Raw genomic sequence first — 14,378 nt, 5'->3', positions numbered from 1 at the left:
CTTAATAGTTGGAAGTCTTCCCATCTAGAAACATTTAAATCCTTCCATTTACTTAGTTCTTCAGTGTTTGGATAGGGTACATATTTAGTAAACATTTTCCTTAAGAATTTCATGATTTTTGATGCTATTGTAAGTGGTATGGTTTTTTAATATTTCATCTTCCACTTGTTCATATATGGAAATAAAATTGATTTTTGAATATTGACACTCTATCTAGCAACCTTGTTAATTTTACTTATTGGTATAGAAGCTCTGTGAAGATTCCAGGGGATTTCTGTGATTGGATTGTTGGACTTTTGACCTCTGGGCTCAAATGAAATTTACCTTTCTTTTTGAAACTTCATCAAAGAGAACATTAGTACTGGTATTTTATATATATATTTTTCATGTACTAGTAAAGGTGAATTTTTTTATATGTTTTAACATATTTACTTGGTTCCCTCACCTTTTTTTACTATATTAGAAAGCTATACCAGTTGTGTTGTAAGGGCTCCATGTATTTTACATACTCATTGCCTTTCATTAATGGTGTATCTTTGTTCCCAGTCTGTCATTTGTCTTTTAATTTCATTCATGCTGTTTCATTACTATGAATATTTATAATTTATGTGGAGTATCTGCCAATTACTTTTTCATATGGCCTCTCTATTTTTAGTGCTTGAAAGCTTTTTAGTTGGGGAATGGTCCTCAAGGCTTTTTTTTGTCTTTTTTTTTTTGTAGTAATTATGATAAAAGATCAGAATCTAATTTTATTTCTAAGTAGTTAGCAACTGTATCAGGCACATCAGATGAAAATCATATTTTTCCCCCCCCATGGTTAGGGTCCTGTTTTTACTTATAGATTTTTTCCATAAGTAAAATTTATTAATTAAATTTTTACATATTATCAAATTTTGTTTCTGAACTTTTTCTTCTCCTCTGTGTTCCAAAGCTACATTTCTGATATTAAAGCTCTTTTCTAAAATGATCACCCTACTAACTTGTTAAACATTTTCTTGCAATTCTTTTTGTGTCACTAATATTACTGATTACTCATACCATCATAAAGTGATTGAAGCATATTTAGAATTTTTCTAATTGAAATCATACTATTATTTTTTATTTTATGATAGTTAAGTATAGCCACAGTTAATAACAAGCTGATTTTACTTAAAAAAAGGAAGAGCAACTCATTAGATAAACAAGCATCTTCTCAACATTGCTAATTGTTATTGTTGTTTAGTCTCTAAGTTGTGTCTGACTCAATCCCACCAGGCTTCTCTGTCAAGGGATTTCCTAGGCAAGAATACTGGAGTGGTTACCATTTCCGTCTCTGCTAAATCGCTTCAGTCGTGTCCGACTCTGTGCGACCCCATAGATGGCAGCCCACCAGCCTCCCCCATTCGTGGGATTCTCCAGGCAAGAACACTGGAGTGGGTTGCCATTTCCTTCTCCAATGCTTGAAAGTGAAAAGTAAAAGTGACGTCGCTCAGTCGTGTCCGACTCTTAGCGACCCCATGGACTGCAGCCCACCAGACTCCTCTGTCCATGGGATTTTCCAGGCAAGAGTACTGGAGTGGGGTGCCATTGCCTTCTCCAATTTCCTTCTCTAGGCATTCTCAACCCAGGGATTGAACTCATGTCTCCTGCATTGGCACATGGATTCTTTACCACTGAGCCACCAGGGAAACCCTAAGCTAATTATTAGGGAAATGCAAATCAAAACTGTAGTGAGGTTACCACCTCACACTGGTCAGAATGGTCATCATTTAAAAATCTACAAATAATACATGCTGGAGAGCATGTGGAGAAAATGGAACCCTCCTACCCTGTTAATGGGAATGCAAGCTTGTGCAGCCACTGTAAAAAAATAAGTGGAAAAAAATGTATGGAAACATATGGAGGGTCCTCAGAAAACTAAAAATGGAACTGCCATATGGTTCAGCAATTCCACTCCTGGAAATAAACCCATATAAAACTATAGTTCAAAAAGATATATGCACCCCGGTGTTCATGGCAGAACTATTCACAATAGCCAAAACATGGAAGCAGCCTAAATCTCCTTGGACAGATAAATGGATAAAGAAGATGTGGTGCATATATACAATGAAATACTACTCAGCCATAAAAAATAATGGAATATTGCCATTTGCAGCAACATAGATGCAACTAGAGATTACCCTACTAAGTGAGTCAGAAAGAAAAAGACAAATACCGTATGATATTATATGTGGACTCTAAAAAAATGGCACAAATGAACCTATACAAAATATAGACTCACAGACATAGAGAACAGACTTGTGGTTGGGGAAGGATGGAGGGAGAGGATTGAACTAAGATTTTGGGATTGGTAGATTCAAACTCTTAAATTTAGAATGGATAAACAGGGTCCTACTGTATAGCACTGGGAACTATATTCAGTATCCTGTAATAAACCTTTATGGAAAAGTATGTGAAAAAAAGGAATGCATATTTGTGTATAACTGAATCCATACAGCAGGAACTGGCACAACACTGTAAATCAGCTATACTTCAGTGAACACTAGCATAAAGAAATAAATGAGCCTCTTAAGACAAAAGCCAATTGACCAGTAAATCCACAACAAGATGTTCATGGAGGTAAGGGGAGTTACACTGCCATGACTGCCTCATACCCACAGTGTTGCTAGAACCTTAGATTTTTCACAATACCCAGTGTATTGGCAAAGGTGTATGGGAACAGGCATGCCACTGGGTTGCCAGTGGGAATGTCCTTTAGGTACTGTACCTGAAAACCAATGGGGAAATACTTAATATCAGTCAAAATGTGTGTTCCCATTGCTCCCTCTACACATACACTCTGGAGACACTCTTACAGATGGACGAGGTGACAGATGAGAACTTACAGAGCAATGCTGTCGTTTTATGCTGCATTCGTATGTAGTGGGAGTTCGAAAGACATGCACAGAATATTAAACACCAATTCCATAGCGAAGCCTCCTTCTGGGAAGGTTTAGTGGTGGGACCTTCATTTATACTTACATCTCTAATGATTTACTAGAAGTAGAATTACTAGATCACAGGGTATCCTTCTGCTACATTCTCTCAAATGTTGTTCAAGTGTTCATTTTTCCCAATTGTGTATAAAGGCCTACTTTTCTATATCCTGAAGTACCTGGGGGAGAATCACACTTTTAATTTTTTCTAATCAATGGATTTTGGCCAAAAAAAAAAAAAAAATTATAAATAAGTAATTGTAAGCATACACTTATGGTTATATGAGCATAAGACTGTTGAATTTTATTTATATTTGGATGATTGACATTTTAAGGCAATGCATGTTTAGAAAGACTTCTAGGGACCTATTAGAAAGCTTTAACCCAGTAAATTCCTATCTTGACTTTTTGTCACAGTTACCTGTGTAACTCTTCATGATTTTTTTCCGTGAAAGGATAATGCTATTTCATAATTCAGAAGATGCTTATTGAACCAGTGTTGTTTCTTGGGTGTTGTAGAACAGTTTCTTGACCATGGCTCTGTTGACATTTGGGCTAAATAATTCTTTGTCACATTGGGCTGTCTTGGGCACCACCGCCCAGGGATGTGTTAGGCAGCATCCTTGGCCTCCACCCCCTCGATGCCAGTAGTGCCCACCCCTCAGTGGTGATAAAAATGTCTCCAGACATTGCCAAATATCCTCTGAGCACAGAATCAGTCCCACCTTGGTTGAGAACCACTGTGCTAAAAACAAAAAAAATTGTACTGATGTAGGAGAATAACTTTTTAGTAGTAGGAGATTCACATTGATGCATGTTGGGAGAAACGTACTGTGGACAAAATGTTAATTTATTGACTCTAGCTGCAGAGTTGTATATCCTTTGTGTTTATTGTATTACTCTGTTTTCTCTATGCTTAATTTTAAAAAATTAAAAAGTGTGTATGTGGCTGGGAGGAAGGGTCCCAAGATACTGGAGGAGATTCACTGAAAAGTCTCCTGGGACTCCCCTGGTGGGCCAGTGTTTAAGACTCCATGCTTCTAATGCAAGATACATGGGTTCAATCCCTGTTCAGGCGATTAAAATCCTATATACCGCATGGTCAGAAACAGAAAACTAACAAAAATTCTCCTTACCCAGCCTTCCCCATGCCCCTTCCTCCTGGCACCTGGCCCCAGGGCAACCATATGGCAATAACTGGTAATATTTTGAAGTCTTTTCCAATTAAATGTATAAAGGGCTTTTTTTAAAAACCCCAAATAGAATTTTATTTTAAATGCTTTGTGGATTAAAACCCTTTGCAGAAAATGTGTGCACGTTAAGCCAATGTATAGTGACATGCTTAGTAGAAATGTATTTATGTATTTCTGTTCTGGAATTAGAAGGTGCAAACAGAAATGTCAGCCAGTAATTGTCCATCTTTCACATTTTACATTTCCCAACTATTCTGTCAAATGATCGAAGTTCCAGATTACTACAAACAAAATGAGTAATTTTTCAGTGACGTTTACATTTGCCATTAATCTATTGTTATATCAGTATTTACAGGAAATTTGAGAACCTAGCATCATGCTCCAACTGGCAAAGAATTTTAAAAGACTTCTTTATTTTTATGGTCTCTTGATATTATGTGGATGTGCCATCATGTCACAAATCAAAGTTAATTTTTGATACATTCCCATGGTTCATGACATAGAGTATAAGAAAAGTCTCAATATTACATTTATCTGGGAAGTCCTAGCTCACTCTGCAGAAGCAGCCAATGGTCAAGACTTCTAAGTGGGACCTAGACCATCTTTGCACGATGCTTTTTTCATGTAACAATACACCTTGGAGGACTTCTACTCAGGACAAACAAGCTCTTATTTTTTTCTAATACTGGTGATTATGCCTTATAGGATATTCTGCAGCATACATAAACAGTCTTCTGTTGAGAATAAATTTAACTGTCATCACCAGTGCTGCAGCAGAGGAGCTCATATAGACCTCATGCTGCACATGTGCAGAATAAACTCTAGAACTGGGATCTCTGCATTACATTGATCATCTGGGGACATTCTGCATTTGCCTGCTTGGGGTTGTAAATATGCAGCCTCTCCAGCACTGTGTAGGAAGACCTGTCCTACACATCCTTGGCCACCCTGTGAGGTATCCACTGTTTGGATTCTGCCAAACCATATACATCTAAGGGTGGATATCAGGCTAGAATTGGGGAGACTGTGAGCTCTGGAGCAGCCTCTCTGCTTTGTCTTTATCCCAGCTGTATATGTTGCTAGGGGCTCTGCCTCAGACTCATCTTCCTTCCCACATTCCTCCCCTAGCTTGTGCCTGGATTGAGGTATACTTGTTCTGTGGTTTCAGAACCGGGTTTCTCCTTTCAAGGATATGATCTTCTGCTTCTCAGAAGAGGACTGGTCCCTTCTAGACCCTGCCCAGACTGGCTTCTATGGAGAGTTCATCATTGGAGAAGACTGTGGGGTCTCACTGCCTCCAAGTAAGACTTCACTCAGCTCTCTCCTGAGACCTGGGACCTGGGGGTCCACATCTCACCTCACTGTCCACCCCCATACCCTAATGGGAGGCACCTGTGCACAGTGGTGCCAAGGCCACTCTGCAGATTAACCATTGCTTGGTGCTATCACATGAAAGTTAGGCTTGTTACCTGACTGTTTTACATACACAACCAAATACAACTTGTATCCCTTGCATTTACTCTTCTTCTATCGTTCTTATTCTGACTCTTTTCATTGCTGGTTTTCTGATAGGCCTGAAAGAGTTATCCCAAGCCCACAACTTCCCCTTTAGTGTCCCCTCCCCTGCCCTCTCCCTGCTTGCTCTGGTCCTTCCACTTCCCCTGCATGGCCCCTGTTGGTGTTCTTGGTGTGTTGTGTGTCCCTCTGACTTCCCTCTCCTCTACCTGTCTCAGAGTCACCACTGTCCTCCCACCCTGGTTTTCTGTGGGAGCAGAGGCCTGATGAGTTACATATCCTTCCCTTTTCTGTGAATAGATGATGCAGCTGCCCAGCTGGATCTCTCCCAGGGAGAAGAGAATGAGCCACGTGTTCCAGAGTTGCAGGACTTCCAAGGGAAGGACATGTCCCAGGTCTCCTACTTGGGTGAGGAATGATACCAGAACTCAGTGGAATGGAAGGCTGCTGCCAGCCAGAGGCAGGCCTGTTCCTTCTGCCACTCTCTGAGCCCTCTGTCACCCCTGGACCATGTCTTGGTAGAATGAATCCTGCCTCATCCCTCATTCCTTACGGAAAGAATGTGGTATTTCAGTTTTCCCAGGTGTGGGGATTGCCTTTTTTCAACCAGGAACTAGGATATAATAGGAATATCTTTCTCCTCCGCTGTAAGTAACACCTGGCTTGTGGTAACAACGCAATGACCCCTTTATAAGTGAGGTCAGATCTCCAAAAGTCAGGTACGAGAAGAAGAGGGCATGCCACCTCTTGGCTGGGCACTGGGCACAGTGCCTCTGGATGCCTCACCTGTCTTCTTCCAGCCACATACTGCAGGAAGTATAAGGAAACTGAGGCTTGGGGAGGTGCTAGAGTTTGGTTGACATGCCACAGCTTAAAAGCAGCATTTCCCACCCGCCTACCCCCACCCCCAGCCTTCCATGTCACCAGAGCTTGTGTTTGTAACCACTGTGCTTTAATGCCGTAAGATGCCTGCTTCTTCAGGGGAAAAGCTTTGTACCATGCCAGCAGTACCCCCAGGCCTCCTTTCTCTTGGGACTTTGAGCTGGCACAGAGCAGATTCCACTTGCCACCCCCACCTAGAGCAAGCAGCCAGGGCCTCTGGTGTGCTCAGTTTCCCATCCCATCTCTGCCCCAGCAGACTGTCCAGACTGTGTTCATTCAGTGTCTGCATGAGTACTGGAAATCCCACCACAGAAAGTGAAAAGGACAGCATGGATGGCAGTTCCTTGTCCACAGTCAAGCGGATGGGGCAGAACCCAGATCCACGTTCATGCTGTCTAGCTTCAAAACCCATGTTCATGGTGTTGGCCCATTTTGCCTGCAGGTTCATATGCTCATCACACATTAATTTACTGAGTGACTGCCCTGAGAGAGAGCCCAGGCCTGCTCTTGGATCATAGCCTGGCATCTCTTAAGATGCCTCTTCCAGGTAGTGCTGCAGCAGCAGGAAAAATGAATTTTTCATTTTCTTCTCTGGAAAGACTTTCCAAGTCTCCAGCCATTCCAGGTAGAAGAAAGAAGAAAGCGGGATGAGCTGCAGGTGCCAGAGTTCCAGACAAGCCAACAGACAGTGCTCCCTCAAAGCACCTGCCCAGGTAAAGGAATTCTTAGGAGGGTGTGGGGGTGGGTGCACCTGTGTGTGATGTGTGGCTTGAGTATATATGTACGTGTGTAGTATGTGGGTACATGTAGCATGGGGGTATGATGTGTACATGTGCATCTGTGTATGTGTGTGCATGAATGTGGTAATGGCATGTATGCTGTATGTGTGTGTAGTGTGTTTGGTGTGTTGTGTGTGAATGTGTACATGTGTAGGGTGTATGGGATCTGTTGCATACATGTGAGCATGCCTGCGGGCATTTATGTATGTGGTACATATATGTTTATATAATGTCTGCTGTGTTGTGTGTGTGAAATTGTGCATGTGTGGTATATGTGCATGCATGTGTGTTGTATATGTATATACGTCTGTGCTGGTGGGGGTGGGGGCGTTGTAGGTTCAGGAATTGAACTTTCTGAAATTTCTGCTGACAGTTCCTGAGAGTTCCTGAGGCTGCTTGCCCTAGTTTTGTTTTTCTAGGATCTTTTCCAGCTGACTCCCAATCTGAGGCCCTCCCCTCCATGCCTTTCTCTTGAGGGTTGGTTGAGGCAGGGTGCTGACATAGTGCTTTTGGACACATGGTCTGTGTATTTCGTCTCTGAGCATAAAGACCAGAGTCCCTGGACAGTGTTGCAATTAAAGAACAGGTTAGCAGAATGCTAAAAGGAGGACCACTGGAGAGTGTGCCCAGCAACATTTAGACTCTGAGTCTCCAGTCCTTACTTCAGTCCACTGTGTCACAGAGGGCTTTTTGCAAATACAGTGACTCATGCACAGTTTGATACCTTCTGGAGGCAAGATTTGCGTGATATTCTGGTATTTCCACCTAGTATCATGCAGAGTTCACAGTCATTTGTATTCACCCCCTATCCTGTGTAGACTAAAGGGATTTTCTGTTTTTGTAAATCTACAGCAGATCTAGGTTGACAGTACTCCCTCCCAAGCTTTGATGCCCTGGTTTTCTGAGGAGCCTGCTTCTGCGTGCCGAGGGTGATCATCCCTGTGTGGCTTATTCCCAGTTCAGCTTGATTCTCAAGATGAAGTTTGAATCCTCTCTGCTTCTGCCTGCTCATAGGAGGTCTCAGCCCTGGCAGCATACTTACAGAATGTGGATTTTCATTACCACAGGGGAGTTTTCACTCTCCCATTGCTGAGCTCTGATACCGAATCTATTTTGAAATGACAAGAAGCTAAGGGTTGCTATCTTTCTCAGATCAGTGAGACATGATAGATTGCAGAGAATAGGCATCGTTTTTATTTTGGTAGTTCTTCCCACACTTCTCTCACAACAGGTAAAGGGTCTGCATAGCCACATCCACGCTCACAAAGGGTCCTTCCAACCAGTTCCATTTGTGTCAGTCCAACCACACATTGTAATGCTACCACTGAGACTGAATATCTTTTCTTGTTTATTTTGTTTTCTCTGTGAATTGCCTAGTGAATACTCTGTGGTCCTTTTCTTTTTTCTTCATTTTTGCCCTTCCCCCTTCACATTTGGTAAGCTCTGTGTCTTTATGGCCCAAGCACTACACCAGTATAAGGTCTTCTTATGATTATATTCATGTATCTTTATGCACCTTCTGAGATAAATACCATCTTAGTCAGCACAGGCTACTAGATCAGAATACCAAAGAGATATTTTCTGTTAAACAGTATAAATTTATTTCTCACAGTTCTAGAGGTTGAGAAGTCTGAGATCAGGTTAGCAGCAGATTCAGTGTGTGGTGAAGACTCTCTTCCTGGCTGTAGTTGGCTTCCTTCCCCCTAATGTGCTCACATGACCTTTCCTTGGTACACAGAACTCTTGTCTCCTCTTCTTATAAAAGTACTAATCCCATCACAAAAGTCCCACCTTCAAGATCTCATATAAACCTAATTACCTTCCAAAGACCCTACTTTACATACCATCACATTGGGAATTAGTGCTTCAACATACAAATTTTGGAAGGACACAAATCCTTGGCCCATAGTATCAAACTGAGGATCTGAACCCATGTGATTAGGCTCCAGACCCCATGCTCTTCTTTCCGTATCTGTTTGCCTTTTCCATGAATTGCCTTCTAAGTGCATGCATGTGTGCTCAATCGCTTCAGTTGTGTCCGACTCTTTGGGACCCCATGGACTGTAGCTCGCCAGGCTCTGCCCATGGGATTCTCCAGGCAAGAATACTGGTGTGGGTTGTCATGCCCTCCTTTAGGGGATCATCCCAGCCCAGGATCTATCCTGCATCTCCTGTGTCTCCTGCATTGCAGGTGGATTCTTTACTGCAGAGCCACTGGGGAAACCCTGTCCCAATTATTTGTACATAATTCTTACTACTTTTTAACTTTATGTGTCTTTTAGCACATAATTTTAAAATTTTATTTATTTATTTTTGACTGCACTGAGTCTTTACTGCTGCTTGCCAGTTTTCTCTAGTTACAGTGAGCAGGGGTTACTCATCGTTGTGGTACATGGGCTTCTCATTGCGGTGGCCTTTCTTATTGTGGAGCATGGGCTCTAGGCACTCAGGCTTTAGTAGCTGTGGTACATGGGATTAGTTACCCTGTGACAACATGGATCTTTCTGGAGAAGGGGTCAAACCTGTGTCCCCCACATTAGCAGGCGGATTCTTAACCACTGGACTATCATGGAAGTCTGCACATAAATGTTCTTCTAAGAAACATTTTAAATATGTAAATACAATTATTCATCTCTTTTTTTGTGTATCTTGCTTAAAAAAGCCTCCCCATCCTAATGTTATAAGGATATATTTGTTATGGTGTCTTTATTTACTTATTTTTTTACATATAGCTTCCTATCCTCCTGCTTCTCTCCTTAGCACCTCCAGCTGACAGGAAATGATTTATTCCCAAGCCAAGGCTTACCCTTCTTGAGGAGTTAGCCATCAACCTGATCATGAGCTTTTTGGTCTTGAAAGTACAAAGCAGCCTTTGTTCCTTGGCCTTGGAAGAGCATGGTCATAATCTTAGTACACACCCCTATCCCCACCCCCAGTTAAGCACAGTTCCCCTGAACCTGGAGCTATTTTATCTCTGTTTTAAATTTTTCTCCTGTAAGATAGAGATAATAGTCAAGTCTACCTTACGGGGTTATTGTTGAAGATTGATACAATACAGGTAAAAGCACTTATAACCAGTAACTTTTCCCTGTTTTCTCTACTGTTATCCTAACAGTTTAGCTTCTCTCTTGCCCTGCACCTTCTCCCAATCACCCATATTTATCTCAGTGCTGACCTGAGGCATCCCTAATGTTACGTTTTCTCTGCAGTGTTATGGACACACCTCTGTAAGTCTCACCTCATCTACTAGAAATTCTTTACACTGTTGTGTCAATGGCACACAGCAACATTATTATTGAATTATTTCCCCCTTTTTAGAAACTATGCATCCATTTTTAGTCACTTCATCTGGTTTCAGGGGGCTGTCATCCCGTATGTGGGCTTCCCAGGTGGTGCTAATGATAAGGAAACCATCTGCCAATGCAGGAGACCTAAGGCACACAGGTTCGATCCCTGGGTTTAGAAGATTCCCTGAAGAAGGACATGACAACCCATTCCAGTATTCTTGCCTGAAAAATCACATGGACAGAGGAGCCTGGTGGGCTACAATCCACAATGTTGCAAAGAGTCGGACACTATTGAAGTGACTTAGCACATATGCATGAATCCCATATGTACTATATTAGTCTCCTAGGAATGATATAATAAAGTACCACAGACTGGAAGGCTCAAACAACAGAAATTTATTTTCTCAATATTGTGGAGGCTTAGAAGATTGAGATCAAGTTTTCAGTGGAGAGGTTTCTCCTGCGGCCTCTATTCTTGGCTTGCAGACAACTGTCTTCTCCCTGTGTCTTCGCATGGTCCTCTCTCTGCATGTCTATGTCCTAATCTCGTCTTCCAAGAGGCCTCTTGCATATTATCTCTTGAAAGATCTTATCTCCAACTATAGTCACATTCTTGATTACTGGGGGTTAAGACTTCATCATGTATTTTTAGGAGGGTGCAATTCAGCCTGTAATACTTCACCCTCTGTTCCCCCATAATCCATACTTCTTGTTCCCGTTCACTCTGTTCTCCCATAATTCATACTTCTCATATATAAAATACATCCATTCTATCCCAACATCCCTTAATCTATTCCAGCATCAGCTTGAAATCCATAATTTAATCTAAATATCATCTAAGAAGAAAGACTGATGGTTCCCAAGAAAGTCCGAGTCCTAACAGGGCAAATTCCATTAGATTTTAGGGTTTGAGATCCATCTTTGGCTCAGTGCTTTGTCCACCCTACGCGCCTGTGGATGCAGTGGCAGTTCTGTCAACCTCTGAACTGCCTTTGGGGCTGTCTTCCTTTTCTTTCAAGGATAATCCATGTTTGCATCCAGATAGCTCTATTAGTTTGTTTTAGAAGTTTGATAGAGGTAGTAGTGTTAGTTGCTCAGTCTTGTCCAACTCTTTGACCCCATGGACTGTCTGAAATGAAAGCCTTCCTTTATTTCATCCTCTTTCCTTTTTATTCCAAGATGGATATTCTCAGAAACACTGTTGGCCGCCCATGAAATTTACAAGGGTCCAGGCCATCAGACAAGAGGGTCCTCTACAGACCATTCCTGGATTATCTCATCTCCACTCTTGGCTTCTTAGATGGTCAATAGGATCTGTGGTTGTCCTGCCACACACTTGGTATTCTCTCCAGAACATACTTTCTCATTTTTTGCAGGATAGATAGACTGAAAATTTTCTAAATCTTCAAGTCCCTTCCCACTCCCCCATTTCACATTGTACCCAGTCCCCTCACACTTGTGCTCTGATGTATGGGTAAATACCCGCATAGACTCTTCCACTACCCAGTGTCTCTCCTGCTTGCTGTGGTATTGGGTCTTCCTGCTATGTTCTGTCCAGTTTCACCTGCTCTCACTTCCCTAAGCTGCCACAACTCTCCTTCTAGCAGTTAAGTCCAGAATAACCATATTCCTATCATTGTCTCAAAGGACCTGGCACCACTATTCCCCAGCCCTGTTTTAGACCTGAGCCCCTCATTTCAAAAAAATGAGGAAACAACTGTAAGGAGAGCCGTGTAGTGGTCTCTGGGCTGCAGCCAAGGACCTTATATCAGGGTCCCCACTGCCCACCCAACTCCTCCCCACAGTAGTACATCTTTCCAACATCACAGACTCAAGATCCATTGAGCCAGCTTCAGTTAGTTTATAAAGTCCAGTGCATCTTTATGCATTACCATTAGTGGCTGTTGGTTGGCCTCTGATATGATACTGAGAGGAAGAGATGACCTTGAGTAATCTGGAGCCTTTGAACAGCCCTACCATCACAGCAGGGCTCAATATCACTAGCCCTGAGCCCTTAAGCACATGACCTGAGTGCCTATGTTTATAATGGCAAGTAGTACATTATTGGCTTGTGTCCAGGATCAGATGGCCTTGTGCATGTCAGAAGTCTTGTACAGCCCCTAGGGAATTTAAGTGCCTAGTATATGGTAGCTGGCAGCCTCCTGTCACTGTTTATAGAATATAGGACCCTTCTCTGTCCCAAGGCTTTTAATGCACCCTGACAATTTTTCCCTTGTCTGATTAAGAGAGGCAGAGTTAAATGATGTGTAAATGGTCAAGGTTTACACAGATAGATACAAAGTCTTAGAGCTTGGAGGGATCTCAGTGGCTAGAAAAGAAATGAATAAAAGGACTGGGTCTGGGGATTTAGGAGAAAAAGGTAGGGAAGTGAGAGAAGAAAGAGGTATGCAGAATGGGTTAGCAGTGTGGCCCGTGCCAAGGGATTCCTTCTCACAAGATATACCACAGAGATACCTGCAGGGGAAGATTCCTTACAGAAATGTGTGTTTCTGGACCAACGCAGAACCTTCTTGGGTAGGGTTTGCAGGGGCTCGGATGTGGCCTGGGCAGCATCACTGACCACCTTGTTGCTTTCTGGTAGTGGGAGGTGATGCACCATTTCCCGAGAATAGCCTGGATGAGGAGGTGACGATCGAGATTGTGCTCTCCAGCTCCGGAGATGAGGACTCCCAGCTCGGCCCCTACTGCACAGACGAGCCACGGAGCCCCACAGAGAAGCAGCACAGCCTCCCCATCTCCCGCCGGAGCGGCATTGAGGCAGCGGGTGAGGTGCAGACCTCCTCTAAAAAGTCCTACGTGTGCCCTAACTGTGGCAAAATCTTCCGCTGGAGGGTCAACTTCATCCGACACCTGCGGAGCCGCAGGGAGCAGGAGAAGCCACACGAGTGCTCGGTGTGCGGGGAGCTGTTCAGTGACAGCGAGGACCTAGACGGGCACCTGGAGACCCACGAGGTTCAGAAACCTTTTAGGTGCGGTGCTTGTGGGAAGAGCTTCCGCCTCAACTCCCACCTGCTCTCACACAGGCGGATACACTTGCAGCCAGACGGACTCGAGTTAGTGAAGAAGAAAGAACAGGAGGCGTCAGGGACCATGGGTGGGGATTCTGACGACCCGCTAACAAAGGGCAAGGCCAAGCTGCGCTGCCAGTGCTGTGACTGCGGGAAGGTGTTCCAGCGGCCTGAGCACCTGGCCCGGCACCGCAGTAACATTCACATGGACAAGTCCCGGCCCTTTCAGTGCAGGTACTGCGTCAAAAGCTTTTCCCAGAACTCTGACCTCCTCCGCCACCAGCGCCTGCACATGAAACGCCGGTCCAAGCAGGCTCTGAACTCCTACTGAGTCGGGGGCTTAACACACATTTTTGCGTGCAGCTCCAGCGTGGGTAGAGTGTATCCCACTTGTGCTTGGTACTGACCGGTTTCAGACTCCTCCCCAGGACAGAGACCACGTCCTCCTGACCTTTAACTCTCAGGTAGAAACGAGATAGTGGCCAGTTAAGTATTTGCTCTGTCTCTGCTGTGCCAAAAGCTAGGAGAGTGTGTCAGCACCAGCTTTGACTTGCCCGGTGTTTCGGGTCTAAGAGAACCCTGTTCAGTGCTTCCCACATGGTAGAGGGACTGGGGTACCCCCTACCACAGGAAACCTTTGAGGGGTCTGTCCCTTGCCAGCTTGCAGTGCACTCCCTTCCAGCCCTGTCTGAATTCCTACCCTATCCTGCGGTCTGGAGGTAATTTCTCCCTACCTGAC

The 14,378-nt window shown here is 43.5% G+C and overlaps 1 protein-coding gene across 1 annotated transcript in view; it reads left to right on the top strand.

Moving 5' to 3' along the window:
• Window positions 1-13,970, top strand: part of ZNF496 (zinc finger protein 496) — a 41,404-nt gene extending 27,434 nt beyond the window's left edge. Inside the window, exons 4-7 of the mRNA XM_068979480.1 lie at window positions 5,316-5,448; window positions 5,963-6,070; window positions 7,144-7,257; window positions 13,213-13,970. Coding sequence (XP_068835581.1) covers window positions 5,316-5,448; window positions 5,963-6,070; window positions 7,144-7,257; window positions 13,213-13,970 — 1,113 coding nt within the window. The remainder of the gene's footprint in view (window positions 1-5,315; window positions 5,449-5,962; window positions 6,071-7,143; window positions 7,258-13,212) is intronic.
• The last annotated feature ends 408 nt before the right edge of the window (window positions 13,971-14,378 follow it).

Source organism: Capricornis sumatraensis, chromosome 9, assembly GCF_032405125.1.
Source record: "Capricornis sumatraensis isolate serow.1 chromosome 9, serow.2, whole genome shotgun sequence".
Lineage (NCBI taxonomy): Eukaryota > Metazoa > Chordata > Mammalia > Artiodactyla > Bovidae > Capricornis > Capricornis sumatraensis.
The sequence above is the reverse complement of the archived record's forward strand: the minus strand, read 5'-3'. Positions and strand labels throughout refer to the sequence as shown.